Source organism: Acipenser ruthenus, chromosome 10, assembly GCF_902713425.1.
Source record: "Acipenser ruthenus chromosome 10, fAciRut3.2 maternal haplotype, whole genome shotgun sequence".
Taxonomy (NCBI): domain Eukaryota; kingdom Metazoa; phylum Chordata; class Actinopteri; order Acipenseriformes; family Acipenseridae; genus Acipenser; species Acipenser ruthenus.
Window position 1 is genome coordinate 9,379,924 of NC_081198.1, and position 24,184 is coordinate 9,404,107.

At 36.2% G+C, this 24,184-nt stretch overlaps 1 protein-coding gene across 3 annotated transcripts in view; it reads left to right on the top strand.

Moving 5' to 3' along the window:
• Positions 1–24,184, top strand: part of LOC117410605 (guanine nucleotide exchange factor VAV3) — a 74,430-nt gene that overhangs the window by 45,500 nt on the left and 4,746 nt on the right. Inside the window, exons 10-26 of one of the 3 annotated variants that reach the window (XM_034017277.3) lie at positions 215–310; positions 1,684–1,752; positions 3,357–3,443; positions 3,548–3,633; positions 3,743–3,875; positions 4,774–4,883; positions 5,407–5,508; positions 7,285–7,382; positions 8,123–8,145; positions 8,823–8,868; positions 12,319–12,461; positions 15,445–15,507; positions 16,338–16,372; positions 18,836–18,952; positions 20,354–20,441; positions 20,569–20,698; positions 23,589–23,669. In XM_034017277.3, the coding sequence (XP_033873168.1) occupies positions 215–310; positions 1,684–1,752; positions 3,357–3,443; positions 3,548–3,633; positions 3,743–3,875; positions 4,774–4,883; positions 5,407–5,508; positions 7,285–7,382; positions 8,123–8,145; positions 8,823–8,868; positions 12,319–12,461; positions 15,445–15,507; positions 16,338–16,372; positions 18,836–18,952; positions 20,354–20,441; positions 20,569–20,698; positions 23,589–23,669 (1,507 nt within the window). The other 2 variants (XM_034017283.3, XM_059031689.1) reach the window with 2 other exon arrangements.

Consider the following 24,184-nt stretch of genomic DNA (forward strand, 5'->3'; position numbering starts at 1 on the left):
TCAAACATGTTGCTTATTGATTAGATCAAATTTTCTTCAAAAAGAATTAATAATTATTTAAAGCGGAATGCAAGCATATTGTAGTTGTAAGCAACACACTGTGAAGTCAGATGATCAAAGCTGTGTTTAAAGACAGTGGAAGAATGAAGGGTATACAGTTTAGTATATGGTTATGATTTTGTGTGCTAGTAGTAATAAATTGTTTTTCTCCTAGGAATGCTCAAAGAGGGCAAATAATGGGAAGTTTACTTTGCGAGATCTTCTGGTTGTCCCAATGCAGAGAGTTCTTAAGTACCACCTGCTTCTTCAGGTAAGCAGTGCACAGATAGTGCATAATCTGTAAGCTCCATACTCATAAGTAACAAAGAATATAAAGTAACACTGGTATTCCTGGAGCCTGATTTCAAATGAAGGCACAGTTTTATTCATAAATATAATCAATTTTTTTCTGGTGCCATTCCTTTCAGTATATTCCCCTAATTGCTAATTGCATTTTTCTTTATTTTTTTTTTTACAAGAAATGTTATGCCTTTGTTTTATAATAATGTAACAGTAAATGTCACTGTTAACAGTAGTTGGTTGGCTGTGTAATTCTACTCTGAATGGTAACTTATTGACTTTAAACCAGTGTGACCAGCTCTTGAAGCAGCATTATCCTCTGTAGAAAACAGGTAACAAGACATTGTTTTTAAAACGTTTGTCAAAGGAATGTGTGTCTGTCTGTATTTACATTTTGCATCATAAAATAGATATTCATTACAAGCTGGGGTAGGACTTTGGCCAGGTGATGAAGTTGGTCAGGGTGTTTTAGCAGCAGCTCACTTTGTTCCACTGAGCTGAACACCTGCTGCTCATCCTACAAGGGGAGCACTGATGGACAGTAGCTGTAGGGAGGCTTTCAGCATCATCACTCAGAAACCAGCTTATATGTACCATGCCACACGGGGTCTCACAGGTAGTCTGCTTTTTTTGTCAGGGAATTTGTAGGTTCATAGTCAGTTTTCCAACTTTTCTGTCCTTCCCTATGATATGAATCAGCAAACGTCATCATGTGTTTATTAATTCAATTCATTAATTAATGAATGAGTCATTTACCATTTAATCAGCACAGTCCGAACTGACACCAGGTTACTCAACAAAACAACACATGAAATCATAGTAGTACATACATCAACAGATACAGCGTGTGATCAAGCAACATTAGTAAAAGGAATAGACTTACAAGAATATGGTTTTGAATCAGTTAAGGTTCATGTACCTGTTTACTGAGAGAGAAAAAAAAATTGAGTGCTTAAGAGACAGTTATATTGTAACTGTAGTTGTTTGATTACTAGTTTTGTAAAATTAACAGGTGTATTTCTCCTTTCAAAAAAATTAAGACTGGAGTAAACTCTTTGGAAATACATGATGACTTGTTAATTCATCGACTGACCTTGTTTCGAAAAGGGAAACAATACAAATATTAAACATTTCCACAGAAAGAGCTTCTACACAGGTCATGATCGGGCCCATTGCCCTCAAGCAAGTGGATTGCAGCCCTAATTAGAACAAGGAATCTTTCGCTGTTTCTGATTCCCTTGTTTGCTGCTTCATTCCACTCTTCACCACTAATTGGCTTCTGAAAAAAAAAGCTTCAATGCAGTCTATTACAGTTGACATTATGTGTTTGTTTTCATTAAACAGGAATTAGTCAAACACACTCATGATCAAACTGACAAGAGTAATTTACGAATGGCCCTCGACGCCATGAAGGTAAGAACCCTTGTGTGCTCTAAATGCAGATTTGTTTTTGTATGCACTGTATGACCTTTTTTTATTTAATTTGCCAGCTCTATATTTTTAGAATTCATGTCTCTCCCATGGTTAATAAAAAAAACTGCTGATTTGGCCTAATAAATGCCAAGCACTAAGACAAGAAGTATTGCTGCTATGTTCTTTTAGAAAGTAACCATTTACATTTTCTTTCTCATCCATATGCTTTTTAATTGTACTTATTATTTTTCTTCATACCGTATTCAAGAGGTGGACAGTTATTACAGAACTGCACTGATTAAGTTTATAGGAGGGTTTCACCAGTGAAGCTGGTTGTCAGTAGATAAATACTAGTCTTCTGGGACTCTGAGCACCTTTTTACTCGATTGTATTTTTATTTAGACCTAATAAAAACAGTGGAGTGCACCTGTGTGCTCTGCTTTGTTTTACACACAGCCAGAACAATCCCCATTAATCACTGTAAATTAAGCTGGGATACCATGTTCTCAAAAGGGACTGAACAATTAAAGTATGTCTTTTAAGTCAAGAAAACCCTTTAAGATGTAGTACTTTGGTATTGCTTCCACAGTTCCCAGTCTGCAACCAATGTATATTACCTTTCGACTGCAGCCACTTGTTGCAAATAAAGGACATGTGAATATGAGGTGATTTCTTTCCCAAGGTTTAAGTGAAGTTAATGTAAAATCAAAATATTTACCAAGATCGATAGTTGTCTACGTGACCTTTAACAAAGAAAACCATTTATATCTTTTTCGTAGCTCATATCTGTGGTCTTGTGCTTCTGAAACTCATGCAAAGTGGCTTTAACATGGGTTCTGTGGGAAAAAGTACTATACCTCGGAGCTGAAATTTAAATAAAGGTCCTCAGGATAAAGATTATATTTCACAAAGTGTCTTCCTGACAACTGTGCAGAATTTCACCTTGGTGCTGTTTATCCCACAGAACTAATTTTACTGCCATGTTGCATCACCACATTTTGAGCAGTCACTATAGACAAGAGCTGTAGGCAAGTGTCAAATGATTATTTTCTGTCAAATGCCCTTTGGGACTACTTGATATTGAAGGTCACCCAGTCCTTCATGGGGACATCAGTTCACTCTCAGGTCATACAAAACTTAAGTACAGTATAAAAGCTGCTTTACATGCAGTATATTTATAGATAATCGTTCATCCAACTGTGTTGAAATGTTCCAATTACATTTTTCACAGTTTTATGATCAATCAGAATCACTCTGAATATAAAAGAGCGCCCGTTCATACTGTACAGACTAGACGTGTTTTTAGTTACAAAGAATAATTCCAAACACTGTGTATATATACACATCTCATGGTGACTTTTTCATGGACTAACATCAAGGCTATATCTTGTGACATTCTGGTCTGGTTTTCATAAATTGTGCCTTTTTTCTTTTTTTATGCTATTTTGTATATACTGTGTGTGTGTGTGTGTAGGCCGTGCTGATCTGCTTTGTCATGATACTCATTGCTCTCATTTTGTATTTGCCGCTATGGAAGGGTATATGTATGTTACTGACTTTGTGATTCGATGTAATACTTTTTATTTTTAACTCCTGTATTGCAGGATCTGGCTCAATATGTAAACGAAGTAAAAAGAGACAATGAAACACTGCGTGAGATTTATCAGTTTCAGTTATCCATTGAAAACCTGGTAAGTCACACAAGTATTTTTGTCTGTGAAGCATTAAAACCAACACTTATAAACCCCTCCCCCCTTTTTTTCCTTCTAAATAATAATCTTAAATGTGTTTTCAGAATCAGTCTCTTAGAAGCTACGGAAGACCAAAAGTAGATGGAGAAGTGAGAGTAGCTTCACTAGATAAACGTGCAAAACAAGATAGGTGAGTTTTTTTTTTATATATATATATATAACGTTGTTTTAATCACCACTTTTGAAGAAGCGGCTTTAAAAAAAATGCATTGTGTCTTTTTTTTTTTCTTTGGCCCCAGACATATCTTCTTGTTTGACAAAGCTGTGATTGTTTGCAAAAGACGAGGCGACAACTATGAAATGAAGGAGGTGATTGATTTGCACAACTTTAAAATCACCAACAACCCAACGACAGACAAGGAAAACAAAAAGGTCTGTAACTGATCATGGTACATATCACAAAAACAACAGTAACATGCAGAGCCGTGCTGCACAAATCTGATCCTCCAGGTCCAGTGTCCTCCAGGTTTGAGCGGTATCATTAAATATCGAAGTGATTAACTGATTGAAACCTGGAAGGTGGTTACATTGGTTTAATGAAGTACTTTATGGTACAAGTGGTATAAAGACCAGGAAGGCTCCGGATCTCGAGGACCAGAATTGTGAACCCCTGTTGTAGAATCTGTTGTTTTTTTGTGTGCTGTCAGCCGACCGCTTTTTTTCACACTGCGGACTCACCATGCAGCCACCCAAGAGCTACAGCGTCGGAGGACAATGCAGCTCTCGGGCAGCTTACAGGCAAGCCTGCAGGCGCCCGGCCAGACTACAGGGATCGCTGGTGCGCGGTGAGCCGAGGACACCCTGGCCGACCTAACCCTCCCTCCACCCGGGCAGTGCGCGGCCAATTGTGCGCTGCCCCTTGGAAGCTCCCGTCCTCGATCGGCAAAGAAATAGCCTGGACTCAAACTCGCGACGTCCAGACTATAGGGCACATCCTGCACTCCACGTGGAGCGCCTTTACTGGATGTGCCACTCGGGAGCCCAGAATCTGTTGTTTTTAAGTAAGCCAAGAGATAATATAAAAAAAACAAACATTATTTTTTCTCAATTTTTTTTTTTTTTTTATCTCAAACCTTGTCAAATGTTCCTGAGGAAAGGTTACTGCATTGTAGCAGAGAGCTATATCAAATTACTATTTTTTTACATTTATGACTGCAGACTGCAGACTGCATTAAAGGCACCTCCATATTAGCATCTCAATGATAAAAATCAATAATTTGATCTGTGCACACACAACAACATGATGCCTGTCAATTTATTTTTCCCTTAGTGGTCTTATGGATTCTACCTCACTCATAACCAGGGACAGAACGGGTTTGAATTCTTTTTTAAAACAAAAGAGCTGAAAAAAAAGTGGCTGGAACAGTTTGGAATGGCAATGTGAGTACTTGCAAGAAAAGATAAGCTGTTCCTGTTTTTCAGGTCTAGACACTTAATGTGTTTTGTGAGTGGTTAGTTCATGTGCTAATTCAGCAGAATGCGTTGTTGAACTGGGTTCAGCAGTAGTAATAGATAGTCACAATGCAACTACGGAATGCATTCAAAAAGAGGCTTCAGTCTGAAGGATGTGATTTATGGTTCATATTATAATCATAAACCAATTTGGTGATAAGTAAATGTTTTTGAAGTGTTTAAATCATTAATCCATGCTTTTGTAGGGTTTTAGCTAATTTAATCGATCTTTCATGTGCAACATGGGGTTAATGTACTGCAGTCAAGTCTACTGTAAGTAGACAGGAATGTATATATTTTCTTGCTTTACAATAACAACATTGTTGCGTAATGCTAGATGAAGCTATCAGGAGGGTAATTCTTTTCAACCGAAACATCCTAAGAGTGTAAATAGACTGTAATTGCACACCTGGACAGGTAACACTGGCTGCTCTTCTCTTCCATAATATAGATCTAACATCACACCTGAACATGCAAATGAGAATTGTCATGAATTTAAAATGCATACTTTTGAGCGGATCACATCTTGTAGCTCGTGCCACATGCTTCTGAGGTAAGTTTACAAAAAGACGGAAAGCATTTACATGACAGTATGCTGAAGTATCAACCTGACATTACTTGGGGGGGGGGGGTTCTTGTCCCTTTGTGTTATTCTCTTCTTGCATTCTACAATAATTATTCCAGCATTTAAACAGTATAGAATATATTTACTGTATGCTGTCCCATTGAGTTGACTTTCCAGCAGCCCCTTCGTCTCCTGTATCTCATCTCCTGCATCACACCCACACAGGATGACTTACTGTTATTTAATCTGATTCTAGTAAAGTGGTGATTGAATCCAATTCGATTTGCCATGTAACCACCATGCCGACTGCTTTCCAGTATGTGCACATTAAGCAGTTTAGGGTTCTACTGAGTGCTTTTGGTTTTTCCATCTCCTCAACCCCACACGTGACGGTCCCCTAATTTGCAGTAAGTAGATATGAAATAAGTCAGTAAGGTTTACTGGAGGATGATCATGGGAAAGATCTGCACTGCAGTTAAGTCTACTTTAAAAGTTTACTTCATTACTGCTGTTGACAGAATCTTCCACTCTTTTCCGATGGTAGAGAAGATACACTGGTTTGCTTGTATTACATCTTGATTTTTTTTTTTAACAGTATTATATATTCTCTAAACCACAATGTATAATTATTTAATCTTAGTTGGTGAAGCAGGCATCTGGCGATTGTGCCTGGAGAGCGCTCTGTGCTGCTCGTGATCTTTGCTGTTTTCAACTTGTCGTATCAGTGAAGCACAGTGTTTCTGCGTTTTTTAGAAGTATAAATGCTCTAGTAAACATAAATAGTCATCTCAATGCTCATACTTTGAAGGTTTTTGTTTATTACCCGGCTGCATTTTAATAACAGCCATAGCGGCTGGTTTGTTACATTTCTTACTTGCAATAGAAAAGCAAAGGAAAACACAAGTCAGAAAGTGCAAAGCGACAGAAAGTTAGAGTCCCTTTGGATCATTTTTATGCTGGCTTGAATAAAAAAAAAAAAAGTGTATTATTGTTAGCAATTAATTATAGTTTTATCTTGAGGTTAATGTTTTTGATATTGTAAACATTTTAAACGGCACACATAATTATGCTGAGGTGGGAAGTAAATAGTAACGTGATAAATATTTATAGTGCAGACTCTTGTGTATTATTTATAATGACTTTGCCCAATAGAAAGCAAATATGAGTGTTTTTAAAAATTCCTAAATACTGCCTTTATATTCTTTGTATCCAAAGGCATGTAATTAATTTTTAAGAATGAAGCCTACTGTTTGGTTTTCTGTCTCAGCAAGTTGTCAGTCCCAGACGGTTGGGTAAAATTATATATTAAATAAACTGGAAAAAAAGAAATGTGTTAACCAGATTATTGCCTTTTATTGCAACTGTGGTACCATTCAGTGAGCAAAAATTGTAAAGGGTACTTTAGCTGAAACCTCCCGTCAGAAGGGGTACAGTTTCAAAAAAAGGCTGAAAACCCCTGCCATACAGTATGTCTGCATGCCACACATCTATTTTAAACAGAGCCCTTTGATTATAGTAATGTTAAATGTATTTTAAATGCTTTCCTGGTTCATTAATTAAACACATTGCTTAGTCAGCAGGGATAACAAGCTCCCCAGGCTACGTTTGTGTTGTGCTGAGATCACAGTGGCGTCCTTGACCCGTAACCTCACGGTTTATCGGACACTCAGAGTCAGAGATCGAGCGCTGTCTTTTATCAGTTCTGCCCTTAGGAAAGTTGCCAAAACATTGCAGGCATTTTGTAAAATGTAATCTTTTTTTCAGAGGAATATTTTACCAAGGGTACTTGTGTTCTAAATGTGGAGCTGGGGCCCATAAAGAGTGCCTAGGCAGACTGGGAACCTGTGGAAAAACACATACAGGTAACCAAACCTTCACTTGTGTTCTTGGTTTAGTAATATACCATTTCATGATGACAACTTGTACACATTACAGAGTGTAACCAGTGCTCTAGGATTTTTTCCATTATATAAAAAAACCTATTAATACAGTTGATTAAATACAGATATGTTATTTCTATTTTTGAAGTTCTGTAGCAGTACATACAGTACAGTAGCATCAGCACTGGTTTTACTGGTGTTTACTGACGGTTACACATAAGGATCAGCATTGCTGTCATGCTGTATATCACAAAAAAAAAAAAACAGTACAAGCTATAATTTATGGTTGTGTCATTCTCATAAGTCACACTCAGTTTATTTGAATTAAAATGAAAACTCCTGCAAACTTCATTTTGCAGTTAAGATCTAGTTGGCCTGTCATAAATGCTATTTTTGAACTGACAGTGCTTTTATTATGTGTTGCTACAGCAGCCTATTATAAAGTTCTGAAACTGCAAATCTGCTGCTGTTACTCAGGGCAAAGTTCACAGTTGACAGACAGCCAATTACAGATAGTCACTCAGGAGCCAATGAAACATAAACTCCCTGTGAACAAAACAGACTCTGGTCCTTCCCTAAGGCAGTTCCACTCCTGACAGGTATTGTACTATAGAGCAAAACAAACCACAGGATCTACTGTGTAAATGAAGCTTGTACACTGCAACAAGTCTGACCTCCTAATGAAACAACTTTCATAATGCCAGTTTTCAAACTTATTTCAGATTCGGGGACACTAAGAGCTGAGGTAAGGAATGCTTTTATTTTACATTTCAACTTTTATAGCTTTTTATTTTGTAAGAACAACAAGAAATAAAACTTTATACTGTACAAGCAGTGTAGCAACATTTTCATGCATATTTTATTTTACCTATGCATAAGCTTTTCAATGTATTTTGATGTTAATGTCCAGTATTATAGCAACGATACAAGGAAAATAAATCAACAATTCATAAAAAAAAGCCAAATGTTTTTAAGTTTTATATTTTAATTTGAGGTTAATGGCAGTATGCATAAACCATTTATGCACTAATGAATGCATTGCAGCCCATGTGAATATACTGGGAGGGTAATGCCCGCCACTTTATAAAGATATGTATTAGTTGTTTTTTGCAAGTTCCTGACATGCACAGTCTCGCTTTTCAGTGACAGCGTGTTGATGAATGCTGCCTGTGATGTTGCCAAAAAGGCATCTAAAAGAAAAGCTGTAAATACTAAAGTTTTAAACAACACATCAATGGAAGAATTGAATTTAGAGCCTTGGCTTCCAACATGTTTTCAAGTTGCTGCTTTGTTTAAATCATCTTTGTTATGTCTAGTCCCTGGTGCATGGAGTGTAATGTAAGATAATGCAGGTTAAACAGAAATGGCTTGATGATAAAAGGATAATCTATATACTTAATTAAGTCTTTGTTCTTTCAACAGAAGAAACTCAATGGACCCAAAAGACATAGTAGATCCATGGATCCAGGTTAGTGTACTGTGAATGACACATTAATAAGGGAAGTGTTTTGCAAGAATTGTATGCGGTTTTGCTTTTCCATCTCATTGTAAAAAAGATACATATTATACATATTTTGGTAACATTTTATATTCTGGTAATGTTACTTATTATGCAGCCTTCCACAGCTGTTAAATGTAAACTCCAAACCTAATATTCATTCATAAAAAACTTATAATTCAACACAGCCAGAGTTGGGTTAATTTCTTCTTGGTTTTAGTTGGTGTAAAGCTGGGTCAGACAAGCACTTTGTTGACAGCTCTTGTTTACAAGCACAACTAGGCCGTTAACTCCATACTTGAGTGATATCTACACTCATGCCTCCTGCAAGAAGGAGGGGTTGGACAGAGCTCATCATTAAATATGTCTGTGTATAGTATATATTAACAACAACATCAGTGCCTTCCATATTTTTTTTTGCAGCAACTTAATTTCGCTAATGGCCTTCATGGTCCATTTTTGCTGCAGTAAATGTTTGTGCTTCTTTTTCTTTTATTTTTCATTAATTTTGCGGATTTTTAATGAACGCGAAATTAGCAAACATCTCTTGCTCACGAAATGTTCATGTTTTATAGTATTACCTGAGGATTGTTGATGAGGGTTGTTCCATCTGAGCCACACTGAAGGGGGGGTTTGACTTTGAGTTTCAGGATTGTTTATTGTTTAAGATTCTTATTTTTATATAACCCTTTCTATAATCATAATAATAATGGCTTACTTTAGGTACCAAGCAGGGGTTTATAGTAGAATAGTTTAATATAGTTTCAGTATAACATACAAAACAAAACTGCATTTGTGGATGGGAAATACCAAGTTTTTATCACATTTTTTATGAATAATAACTTGCTGTAAACTGCTGCCTTTCGTACTTTAATACAATGTGATGTAGAGATACTGCAGGCATTACAGGTTCTGTGCACGGCTACTGCAAATCTGAAGCAGTCCTACATGAAGTCGTATAAGATGAACATTCTACGCCTTTAGCATTCTCTTAGTCTTATCATTTGACTCAAGATATGCATAAAGAACTGTGCTTGCAATCAGAAAACCTTTTATTTAGGGAGCCTTTAAACATGCCAGCCCTTGTGTAGTATAAATTATGCTTTGGGCCTTCAGTGCCTTAGCTCATTGTGCACTGAGTTAAAAAGAAAACAGGCTTTTACGAGTTACCAGCACTTGGCTGACTGTAATTAGATAACCAGTGCAGAACCTTTGCATATTACTGTACAGAATACTTAATCCTTCATTTGACATCTTCCATTACAATCCAAACACAATAGTCTATTCTAAGCAACAGAGTCAGTGGTAATGATGTCCTGCATGATATCTTATGAATGTGTGGCCGCTTTTGTCTGTAAAAGCTTTCCAAATACATCAAACCTCTTGATAGGAACGCTGATACCAACATAAGAAGAGTTCAATGGCTGAAACAATATATTTCTGCAAGTAGGGTAGCTTTTTCAATCAAAACAAACCAATCAAGGCTGAGAAGATTGTAATTCTCTTCAGTATTAACTGTGAAATGTTTCCATTTATTACTGATGCATCCAGTTTGTCCTCCTACATTTTGAATCATCTCCAGTACTATACAGTGATTCCTATAAAACCAACTGGCATTAAGCTGCACCCAATTTTTGCAGACTGAAGCTCTTGTTTTGTTGTTGATTGGTTCTGGACATAAAAGTCTGTTGAATAATAGTCAGAGGTTAAGCTTTCCTATGGTATTAGTGGGTTTCTATATGGAGCTGTGTCCACAGCTCATATGCTGTTTTTTATATGTAATCAATAGTAGTGTTCTTAAGTTAAAGCATGGGCAAGGTAACAGATAATACCATTTAATGAGAGTTCAGATCCAGATCTACATGTGCATCTGCCCTCCACACGGCTGCAATATTAAACATCTCAATTGGATTTACGTTTCCTTTGCCTTAGGTGTTTTGATTACCAACAATTCTGGTAGCTCTGAGTTCTAGGGCATCATGTAAAGGTGTTTTTCTTGTTGTAGTTGTTTAACAGTATTGTAAGGGGGTTTATACACAGACCATATCTTGGGGTTCCAACACTATTAGGCGATACAAGGAAGCTTTTCTGAGAGTTCTTTGTCTATAATGCTGGAGATCGTTTTTTCACAACTGCCGTTGACTTTTCCTGACACAGAATCAACATTCAGAGAACAAACACAATTTCATAATACGTGGCAGCAGAGATAAGTTATTTCATCAGCAGCGATAAATTAATACCAGAATCAAGGACTCTGTTCTAACCTGGAATCGCAGCATTGTTGTATTGGTATATTGGCAAGCAGGGATTCAAGGGATTGGCGTTATTCATTTTAATTTGACAGGACTCTACATCCCTTATTTTACTTTTGTTTAACTCTGAGTAACTTACTTCAAACTACAGACATTTTGTCTAATGTAGGAAAGGATAACAGAGCATAATTTACAATCCCTGTTGCTTCATAAAATATTTTTTATGTAATGTTTTTTGTAAGAGAAAATATCAGAATCAAGGGCTTTGAATATAAAGTATTACATATAAAATAAGGCAAAGGCAATTTACTGGTAAACACATGCACACACATACACACACACGCACACACACACACACACGTGCACACACACACACACACACACACACACACACACACACAGAACTTGATAAGAAATGTTGCTGAACAAGTTCAAACTTTACGACCAGCTCATTAATCTCTGCAAGTTAGTGCCAGGAATTCTTGTTGCTGTTTTTGGTGAAATGTAAATTACCACCTACAGAATATATAAAGAAATATCTCCACTTGCAATTGTAGCACAGCTTTTCTCAGAAGTCAAGGCAAAAGTGAACTAAAAAAACTTCAGTGACTGATACAGGAAAGATTTTTACACAAATAAACTTTAATTCAAATGTGTCTGCAAGTCTAACAGGTGTTTGAACCCCAGGTTTCAAGATTGGGGATTATATTACTCTGCAAAGACAAGACTGCAATTTAGGTGAAATGACATAACAAACAAAAAAATCAAACCATGTGATGCAACAATGCCACTTGTTAATACGGGCATATTAAACTGGATGTGTGATCAGACACAATTAAAATACACAGTAAAATGTTCACTTTCAGATAATATGTATTTCAGTAAACATTTTACAGAAGAGATGCTTATATTGCAGGTTTCAACCAGCAGTGGGAAACCTTTGCGCTCCATTATCTTAAATGAATTCCTTATGAAGTATTATATATACAGTAAAGTTGCAGTAAAACACAGCTTTATCACATTGACTCGCTGGTGTCCTTCAAGTTGATTAGGAATGTTTTTCTACAGAAGCAGTTGAAAGTGACATATTGACTTTGTATTTCACTGGTTCTCTTTATTTGTTTTTTCTTTTAGTGGATTGACTGTTTTTCATTTGCTATTTTCTTAGTGTGTGTCCCAGGTTTACCAAAGATGCAGGTTATTCGAAACTACCATGGGGTACCGCCTCCCCTTGAAGGCCTCCCTCTGAACATCCAGGTTGGGGAAATCATCGAGGTGATCAGGGCTGATGTCCACAGCTCATGGTGGCAGGTAACTAAATTAATTGCAAAATAGACAGCAATCCCAGATGTGAGATCATTAAGGCAGTACAATGTTTTTTTTTTTTAATTTGGAATCGCCAATTATTTTTCTGATTTTCTCCCCAATTTGGTAAGCCCAATTATTATTTATTTCAACCCGACTCACCGCTGCCACCCCCGCGCTGACTTGGGAGGGACGAAGACGGACACATGCATCCCCTGAAATGTGTGCCGTCAGCCGTCCGCTTCTTTTCACTCTGCAGGCCCGCCATGCAGCCACCTCAGAGCTACAGCGTCGGAGGACCACGCAGCTCAGGGCAGCTTACAGGCAAGCCTGCAGGCACCCGGCCAGCCTACAGGGGTCGCTGGTGCGCAGTGAGCCGAGGACACCCTGGCCAACCTAAGCCCTCCCCCTCCCAGGTGGCGCTTCGTCAACTGTGGGAACTCCCGTCCAAGGTCAGCAGTGGAATAGCCTGGACTTGAATCAGCGACCTCCAGGCTATAGGGCGCATCCTTCACTCCAAGCAGAGTGCCTTTACCGGATGTGGCACTCAGGAGTACTTTGTGTTTTTAGTAGTGTACAGCTACGGCCAAAAGTTTTGCATCACCAACAATTTTATGATTGAGAGATAATAAAAAAAAACATCATCATTTAGTTTTTTTTATTTAACATTTTGTAATCAAAGAAACTGCAAAAGTCTACCGGAAGCCATTCTAGTAGTACAGTATTTCATGTTAGATTTTGAAATGTCACAGTTTTTCATTAAGTATATGGAAAACTACAAAGCGGTATGTAATTCAATATGTTAGCGTAACATTATTCAACCTAATGAAGGAAAAATTAATTCATTTTATAGAGTGATGCAAAACTTTTGGCCATAGCTGTACATTACTTCAGCTAATAACACAGAGATTACAATTGGATTGATTAATCAAAGGGATTTATTATATGACATTTTAAGTCCGGCTGGTCCTCTGTATGACTGAAGAATAAGAACAGACTGGCCATGAAGGAGTCCCATGTGTTCTAATTCCAAAGAATAAAACCACCACAAGCAGATCTATGAGTGCAGAGCTTCAGAAGTCGACCTGAGAACTCAGGCACTTTGAGAGGGTTGTCATTGTACATTACACAGACCGTCTGCATTGATTTGTGCAAAAAATGGATTTGTAAAGCCACAACAATGGCAGCTGTTAATGGAAATTTACAGTGTTCTATTTTTTTCTATTGTAAGGAAAATTACACTTCACACTGCTACTAGCATGCTTAATCTTTATAGCCCTGTGGCGCCAAAGGACAGAATTACAGAACACTGAGCATTAATCTCCAGTGTAACCTGGAGACAATTATTTCTGTACTAGTGCCAGAAAAATAAAATCAATCACTATAATTTTATTTTACCCCTTGGCGACCATCTGTTTACTCTAACAAGGCTCTAAGTTTAAACTGTATCATGTGCTGATCTGTTATTATGTTAAATATACCATTGAAGTTTTGGGATATATTTTCATTTGTGCAAGGGGAGGGAGCACACAGGCCTATATAAAGAAAATGTTTTCAGATTGTCACAAAGACGGCCGAAGTGGGTGGCGTCAGACCAGACGCAGGAAATAAACAGACAGAGATGTGTGGTTTGGTGAAGCTGAGCGAATGCTTTCGCTCAGCATTTAATTAAACAGCACAGAAAATAAAAGGTTTTAACAGACAAAACACAGGGCACGGCACTTGAGGCCAAAATAAAAGGACAAACAAAACGTACTAACACACAAACGGTGGATGCACAGACAAACGAACAAACACGGTGAGTGAAAACACTATTTTTACTATTATTACTTTCCACAAATATCTCCGTCTCCAATCCCGTTCTCCACTCACCGAACACCCAACCCTGAGTGAAAGAAATGTGCATCTATATATACTGTTGTGCTGGGATTCAATTACTAATTAATTATTCACTTGAATCCCAGCACGTGAATTAATTCTGTGCAACCCCGTGCTCACATATTACATTTAACCAGCACGTGAAGTGATTTGTGCCCTCCTCGTGCCTAAATACAAATCTACATTAAGTACACGTGAAACACAGACCCGTTTATATCCCGTGTACCAATCTCTATACACCAACATTAACACACGCACGCAACATACAACATATAACACACAAATGCACACAGGGGCGGGGCGCATTGCCACACAGATGTATATTATATTCTTCTATATGTACATTATTAAGGTAGCATTAAGTACCTGCTCACATCCTATAGACCATAAATGTGACTTCAGTTTCTGTGTATAGTTTTGTTGCATCATATACAGTGATAAAAGCATTAACAATTACTACACATACACCCATCTACATCACAACATTGTTTAAAATTAAATACATCAGCATTTATCAGCTTTATACATAGTTTCTTGCATTTGCAGTGTTTCTAAGTGTTAACGTTTTAAATGTATATATCAAGCATGCATAGGATTTGCGATGCCACTTATAAAAGTGGCAAAAGCTTATAAAAATAACAACATTTAGTAAATACATAGGAAAGCAAAGTGACTGAAAAGTAAACTGTCAAATTACTATCCAAATATACCATGGTAAACTATCAAATACACAGTTTATCATGCATTATATATTTAATTAGAATATTTCAAAAACAACTGACACCTACCTCACCTATTTACAGTATTTATTTATGTATTTGTTTATTTCTTTATGGTTTCAATCTTTTTTCATATTCTGCATATATATATAAAACATACCTGTAGATATGTTTTTTTATATACTGATGATGTATCTTATATTTATATAATACCATCTATTTGTTATTGATTTAAATAAATACATTAATATACAATATTACTTTAAAACAGGGTCTGCATTTTTTCATTAATCTTGCAAGCTTTCAGGGTATTCTGAATTGAAGCGCTCATAGTAAACTAATTGTTGAGGAGATTTGCTGTTGAGGATTTTGTTGTCTTGTCATTGTTTCAGGGTAGAATTCTGACAACTAAAGAAGTTGGCTTCTTCCCAAGTGATGTAGTAAAACCTTACTGTGTAAGTACTATTTAATTGTTTTAGTTAACATAATAGCTTTTTTAACAAAGGAAAAGAGTTCCGGGGATCCGCAATGTGTTTTCTGTTGACACCTTTTTTGCTTGAGAGACTCTCAGTAATCTTCCGGCTGCTATGAATAATATTTGTGCTGCATTTGTATTGATTAGTTACAGCATATTGTATAATACTGCATGTTAATGGGGTGAAAAAGCAGTGCTTCATGGAAACATTAATAATAAGAAGGCAATCCTTATATTGAAATTGGGTTGTTTATGGAGGGGATTTAGGCCAGTTGTCAGTGTATCTTTCAACAATTTGAGTAAAAAGCATAACGATAAAAGATAATAGAATACAATTAAGAAAGCATTTATTGTGTAAATACTAACGTATTTAGTCTAAATATAAATCATGTATGAGGAATCACGCATTCAGCATTAAGGATTCTGTTTTATGTTAGTTCCTGGGATTTATAAAAAGTGAATATTTAGTTTGCAGGGTGTCTCTCATCATTTTGCTCAGATTTGCTCCATGGACCTCTCGTCCGAAGTGCACAGGATGACTTCATATACAATAAGAGACACCTTACACACAATGCATTAATACAATACTGACCATTTATATACAGGTACACTGTGTATACCCCTGTTCAATTTGTAATGCATTGTATTCAACTAAATAAGGCTAGCCAATACAATAACACAGAATATAATAAAACCATGTATGAAAACCCTTTTCTCTACTTTTTTTCCCCTGAAGACAGTATTTTCCTGTTGTTTGTAACCAAACTTGATCTAAAATAATTCATTGTTCTATTTTTTTTTTAAATGCAGGTTCCAAAGCCAGTGGACTATTCTGCACAGCCATGGTAGGTACAGGTTCATATTTTGCATAAAATGGTATGTTATCTCGGCTGGATGAAATCATATAGATACAGGCATTACGTTATTTTTTTTCTACAAGTCAAATTTAATGTATGTCCATTCTAGTAATTCCCTGAAATTATTACGAAATAAACTATTTGCCTTGGTCAGTCCATAGAAAGCATTTCATTTTTTAAAGAAACAGAACCACTTCAGTGACAAATTGATCGATAGGGAATGATGTGTGCTTAATTGCTTCAGCGTAATGGCTGAAAACTAATACATCTTACAATTTTACGTGAAATAATGTAGCTGATTGACTGTTTATGGCATCTTGTGATACGATTGTATTTGTCAGCCCTACTCTAGCACTGCAGATGTTCTGCAATTCAAGATGTTCTTTTCATGGGCACTAACATGCTATGTACTGTCACTGGTTTAGGCATGCATATTTTTAAAGACTTTCCTTAGGGCATAATATGAAAGGTAGCAGAGAAGTCACATTGATTATCTTCAAAACAAAAGAGATCTTCAGAAACAGTGGCTTAAATTCTGGTTATAAACCATGCCTGTAGGGTTTGTACCATTTGTTCTTATTATTATACACTGTATGCATAGCATGTGGGAGTGTCTGAAATCTGAAATTGTGGTTTCTGAAGTAATACTGTTCACTTGATAACACTTGCAATATGCAATACCTTGTAGAGTTATTTTGATGGATATTCATTGAATAAATATTTACTATTTGAGTCGTTATCAGTAGATGAGCTGGTTAATACCTACTTGACTGGCTGGTTAACACCACCTTGACTGGTATCTTAGATACTGTAGCGCCAATCAAAACTCGCAGAGTGTCTTTTAAAAATGATCAATGTTCAATGATGCAACTCGTAAGATGAAATATGAGGATCGTAAAATAGAACAGAGATGGCGGGAATGTAAATTGCATGTTCATTACATTGCATGGAAGGGCCACCTGGTTAAATATAGGAAGGCTCTGGCGTTGGCTAGATCGTCGTATTCTTCTAATTTAATTGAAACAAATAAAAATAATCCTAGATGTATTTTTGCTACCCTAGATAAATTAATTAATCCTTCCCCTTATAGTCATACCCTTGACATTGGCTCCTCTCACAGCTGCAATGACTTCTTACATTTTTTTAAAAATAAAATACTAGACATCAGAAATGAGATTCCACAGACACCTTCTATTAAGGAGGACTCCAGCATAATTTTACCAACTACACCTATTAAGGTTACAATGGGGGCTTTTTCTTTGATTACCTTACAGGAACTGACAGAGCTAATTCAACATATGAGAGCTACTACATGCTCTCTTGATCCTATTCCTACAAAACTATTAAAAGATGTTCTTGGTGTTATTAATACCCACATTTTAAAAATATGGTTCACTTTCTTCCAGTATAGTTCCCTCAGCACTTAAGGTAGCGGTGGTAAAGAAACACTATTCTTAAGAAATACAATTTGGACCCTTAAGTCCTTAATAACTATAGGCCAATCTCAAACCTACCATTCTAGAGAGAATTGTTGCAATTCAATTACAAAAATGTCTAACTCTTAATGGTATATTCGAGAAGTTTCAGTCTGGTTTTCGTGCTGCACATAGCACCGAAACGGCCCTTGTCAGAGTTGTGAATGATTTGCTGATAAGCTCTGACGTGGGCTTTCCATCAATTTTAATTTTCCAGATCTAAGTGCTGCCTTTGGTACTGTAGACCATTCCATCCTACTGAATCGTAGGACTGTCTGGCCTTGTCCTATCCTGGTTCAAATCTTATCTTTCTGATAGGTTTCAGTTCATCTCTATTCTTCTGCCTGAGTGTTATTAGCTACTTGCCTTACAGACATCAATCATTGGATGTCACAGAATTTTCTAATGTTGAAATGGGTTTTAATGTAACTTAAAAATTGCAGTTGTATGTGTGACATGCTATACAAATGTATTGTGATTTGTTCTTTTTTTCTGCTATGTACTGTACAGTGCTTAGTGATACTTTTGTATAAAAAGCACTATATAAATGCAATAAAAAAAAAAAACAATACATAAATAAATATTTATCGTTAACATGGTTTTAACTCACCAGTGCCTCCCGGTGACAAAGTTCTGTAAACTGTGGTTTACCACCTGCCATTAATGGCGGGATACAGTGATAGCTGTAAGGATGTTGCTATTAAAGGTTTTGAAATCAGGGCTGCATTTGTTAAAATCTCCACTAGGTGGTGGTGGAGTTATGAAGTAGTTATGGAAATCCAGGAAAGAAACTGAATTCAACATCCAAGAAATTAAGAAATGTCATCCAAACTGCACTAAACATAATGAATCCGCATATGAAGTTGTATTCAGCTGTTCCATTTATATCATATTCATTTTATTCACATTGTTGCAACACATAGTACTAACCTAATACTATATATTTGACCAAAAAGTGTACATGTATTTCATGCAGGTTTGCTGGACCAATGGAAAGGTTACAGGCGGAAATGGAACTCATAAACAGAGGCAACAGCACCTACCTTGTGAGACACAGAAGTAAAGAATGCACTGAATATGCTGTTAGTATTAAGTAAGTGTGTTTGTCATGCAGATAATTAATTGTGTTTCTAGTGCATTATTAAATGAAGAAGTCGCTCACAGCTTCTGAATTTAAATCTAGACAACCCAGAGCACATTGCGAGTTTGAGATGGTGTGATCTAGCCTGTTTAAAATGTTTGTATTGAAAATTAATATTATGATAATCGTGTATACCGGGAACAGGTGTTCTTTTTTAATTAGCAGTTTTAGTTTCCTAATTACATATAAGGGAGGCACTAAACTGGGCAGGTTTAAACACTAATGACTATGCCAAGGAGGTGGAATGCATTTTTCTTTTTTTCACTTGATTCTTCCTTGATTGTCTTGTCACTGTTTTATTCTTAAACTATAATGCATGTGTTATTGATTATCACTGTGTATGAGTCAAATGTATAATTTTGCAATGTTCAAAGAGTAAGATGTTTCAAAATGTGTTTATTTTTTTATATTTTTATATTTTGTTATTTATTTTACTATGTGCTGATCCTTATGAAATACATACTGTACTGTATATATTGCAGGGAAATGTGGATTCATATTTGGATGGATTCATATTGCATATACGATTTATTGTAGATTATCAACTATATTGTACAACACATTTCATGGATTAATATACATCACTATATTGTTCATATATGTAAAAAGCAGGGGTTGTCTTATATCTGTTACTTATGTCAGGTTGGCCTTATTGCAGCAAACAGTTTTACCTGTTACCTGTAATACAACAGATTTATTAGCCCACCATGCAATCTTAGCAGGTATGGTTTTAATAAAAGCAGGCTTACTAGATTCAGTATTGCTACCAAATAGTATTTTTGTTTACCATTTGAATCTGGCATTACATTTTCAGAATAGACACGGGTGTTATTTGTGGAGTACTGCATGTCATTTCATAGTGAAAGCAAGTTCAGTGATCAAAATGAGGTGCACACAATACTGAATTAAGCTTTGACTTTTCAATTTATAAGAGGCACGTCAGTGGATTTCTATAGACAGTATGGATTAGTGGTATTATTAGGGAGCTTACTCATCGGACATCTGATAAGAATATTATTTTCTATGAAGAGCTATAAAGAAATGAACATCAGAGAACTGGCAAAGAGTGAAACAAAGAGTAATTTGATTGGAGCGACTATTTATGTGACCAGAGCATATGGCTTTCCAATTAGCCATTCGGCGAACGATCCATGGCAGGGCATCAGATTTATATCTTCAGCTCTGTCTGTAAATACAGTTTCTTAATGAGATCCTCGACTTCTATTGACGTTGGTGTACATTTTGTGTCATAAAAATCACCCATGCCTTATTATCGGGGTTTGCCCGAAGGTCAGTTCTGATTTTAAAGCACTCACCAGCAAATTACATTCCTAACTTATTCACTGCCCACAGGTATAACAACGATGTGAAGCACATCAAGATTTTAACAAAGGATGTGCTTTTCTACATTGCAGAGAACAAGAAGTTCAAAAGTCTGTTAGTAAGTATCAATATGCTTGGACTAGCTTTTATGTTGTGTCATTGTTTCTTTGAGAACTTTACTTGTTAATTGTTTTTTTTCTGTCTTGATCAGCAGTGCTTAACTTTACGTATTGTTTGATCAACAGGAGCTAATAGAGTACTACAAGCACCACTCCCTAAAGGAAGGGTTTCGAAGTCTAGACACAACACTGCAGTTTCCATACAAAGAACCAGAGAACACAGTCATGCACAGGGGAAACAGAATGGGTAGCAACTGTGAGTACGATAGCATGCAGTTCTAGACTGTACTGTAAGTGCCATGTTTCCATTAGACACACACTTCACTTCCCGTGACAATCACACATCTCTCTTTCCCTTTGAATCACATTTCCATTGACCTGCTGACTTTTTTCCTGTTTCTTTGTTGTAAGTGGCTTTGAGCTTTCTTGATCGTAACACAAATTATTTTATTTTCACACTAACCCTTCTTTCTATTGCCTATTTTTCATATTTGGCCCTAGGAGCAAAAGAGTAGCTGGTCTGTAATCAATGAACAGTAACAACTTTTGACAAATCCATCTACAGTGCTAAGTTACAGCCTACTAATTTACACCAACAATGTAATTGAGGGACTATTTCGGCATCACAAAAATATTCTGAAACTCATTATTTACTAATTAATGCACTTAATTAATTGGTGCAAAAGTAACATCTGGTATAATTAAAATGACCAATTATCGGTACCAAAACATTTTAATTTGTAGCAATTCTGCACACCATCCCCTAGTAGTCTTAATCCTATTGTATTGAAACTGTAGTACCCTGTCTCTCAATTGAGGAGTAATATACAGAATTTATTTGAAGGTTGCTGATATATATATATATATATATATATATATATATATATATATATATATATATACATATATATACATATATATACAATGTTCTATAACAAATGCTGTTATTGCAGCTGTTGGGAGGAATGGGTTAAGAGCAGTACAGGTAGCAATAGCACATCCTCGGCAAGGCTTGTACTTTTAGTCTGACACTGAATTTATGACGCATTACAATAAGCACTAAGCCGTGATTTTATTCTCTGTCTCTACACATTTCACTGAGCAGAACATTTTTTGGTTTGCTAAAGGTCGTATGCCAAATACACAGTTTGGATAAATTACAAAGCAGCCTGCATCTCAATGTAAATGTATGCCATGCACATTTGATACAGTATGTGCTGCTTAAAAAGGGGAAATGAAAGGCAAGTGGGTTTCTTTTTAGATTCCTAATCAATGCAAAACCAGTTAAGCTGTTTAGCACTTGAGCCATGGCATGGCATATACAAATGTCAAAAGGCTTTATTTCTAATAACAACTGTGTCACAGGCTTTGTGCATGAAGTAAAAGCAGAGGTTTCAGCAATCTGCTCAGTTTTGCTTGTTAAATGGGATTCAACATATTCTGTTTTTTATATTCCACACACATCACCCCTTTTTTATCATTTCCACTTACAATGCATATCTGGTGGGGAGATTATTTATAAGAACTTGATTGTGGCCTTCCATGCTAGAATGAATGAATCTGCCATAGGCAAATAAGACCACATAGGACAAAAAGCTGCAAGTTACCTTTGTCAATTTTTTGAAGTGCTAGCTCATAGTTATAACATTTCCTCAAGTACCGTCTTTGTCAGGCCATAGCTTTGAGAAAGACACTTCTGGACAAAGCATTTGTCTAATTATAACTTATAACTTCCCTGGTTAATTGAAGTGGCACCATAATTAATATAACTAAATGGGAAAATGTACTTCATAAATATCACACACCACATTTCAGTAGAAAAGGTGTTCTTTGATGGATGGTATACCAAGGCAAGACGTTTCTCAATAGCACTGTGTGGTCCTAAATAAGTGCATGCAGTAACTTACAAGATCAGGGGGTTTCTACTAGATCTATTTTTGAATTATTAGGTGCATTGTATAATATCAAAAATATCATACATCATGGGCATTTAAACTTGTGACATGCTTAAAAGTCTTACTGCATGCAATTAATTATCTTCACGTAAGACAGACTAAATGTTAACCTGCAAGGCATGCATTAGGTTTGTTACCGCTTGTTAGGGGTATGTGCAGTGTTTGTAAGTAATACCCAGGGGTTAATTTGTAAACAAAAAGGTACCGGATCATATAATTAAGGAAGAGGGACAGCAATTTTGTTTCTAGACCTAATGTACTGACTTTAATTTGCAGTAGCTTCCATATATGGTTCAAGTTCCCACCTGCTTGTTGGTTTCGTGCCTTATTGTTGGTGTAGGTAGCTGCATGCCGACCATTGCCTAGCCATGTTTCAACATAATCTTCAGGTTCGAACAATACCAGTGGCGGGCCGACTAATCTGATGAACAGGAGCGACAAGCGCTAGTTTTTTTTTTTACATTTCGCTGTTTGGGTTGTAAAAAAAACAAGTAATTTTCTTAAGGATAGATGTCGCGTCCTAAAATATAGCATTACAGAACGCTTTTGTCATGCAATTCATGGAACAGGAAAGTGTTTTTTTATTGTACATGTTATGTACTCAAAGTTATTTAAATTTTTTTTTTTTTTAACTGCAGTTCATCAATTGCAAACTTTATAATTCTTGCCTGTCAGACAAAATGGTACTTGATCTGGGATCTGGTGCGATCTGGCACAAATGAACCCCTGGTAATACCTACAATCGCAGTGGAGCAATAGGAATAGTTGTTATACTGACTTAAAGGACTGCTAACCAATCAATGTTTGTACATTTTTTTGAAAATAACCAAAAGAGTCTCAATACAATACAAGGAGAGCCAGTAATAATGTTAATAAAGCTTATGAGAGTTAAGAAAATGGATATTGAACAATTGGTTAGCACTCCTTTAATAGGGAAACGAGTGGGTGTGATCCTCAACAAGCTAAAATGTTGGCTTTATTTACCTACTTACTGTTTACATGTGAACATAGTGTGTTCTTTACATTATGAGTTATTTTGTAATACCATGGCAAGTTTATTTTCAAACAATATAATCAGGCGTTTATCATTTTATCTGATAGGAATGCTTTCTATGTCAACTGTATTTTATTGGCCCTTCAGTTAATATTTAAACTTTTCTTTGCTTGTCTCTATTTTCTTTCACTCTGAAGCCCCATTGCTCTGTGGGTTTTCTATTGTCACAACTCCAGGTTACAGCTTTGTCCCCCCTTCCTCTGCTCCTTTCTGGTCAGGTACTGATTTATACTTCCTTCAGTCGCATTTCTTTGCAACCTGAGTATACTTGACTTGCTTGTACTTGTGCACAGCTTAACCTAGTTACTGCTTTCCATCACTCTGTTTTGCAAATATTGCATGTTGTGGCCTTCATATAAAAGTGTAAATTCCTCCATTATATTTAAATGAAAAAACATAGACAAATTATTAATTTAAGGTCTTTATTGTACAATTTTTGTCACATTTCATAAATTAAAGCAGTTTTTTTTTTGTCACACTTTGAACATAAATTGAAGAATTTGCACTTTTGAGTAATAGGCTAAAAAAATTACACCTGTTTTGTTTTTTTTGTTGTTTTTATTAGTTAAATAATAGAGCATGTTACAGAACAAGAGTGAAGTGGATTTGATAACATGAGCTTAAAAAAGATTAACATAAATCAGAAACTCCAGTGACAACTGGCATGTAGAATAAGATGGGTTTCCAAAAAATATAGTGTTACACGTCCCCACGTGTTGCTACAACTGTTTAA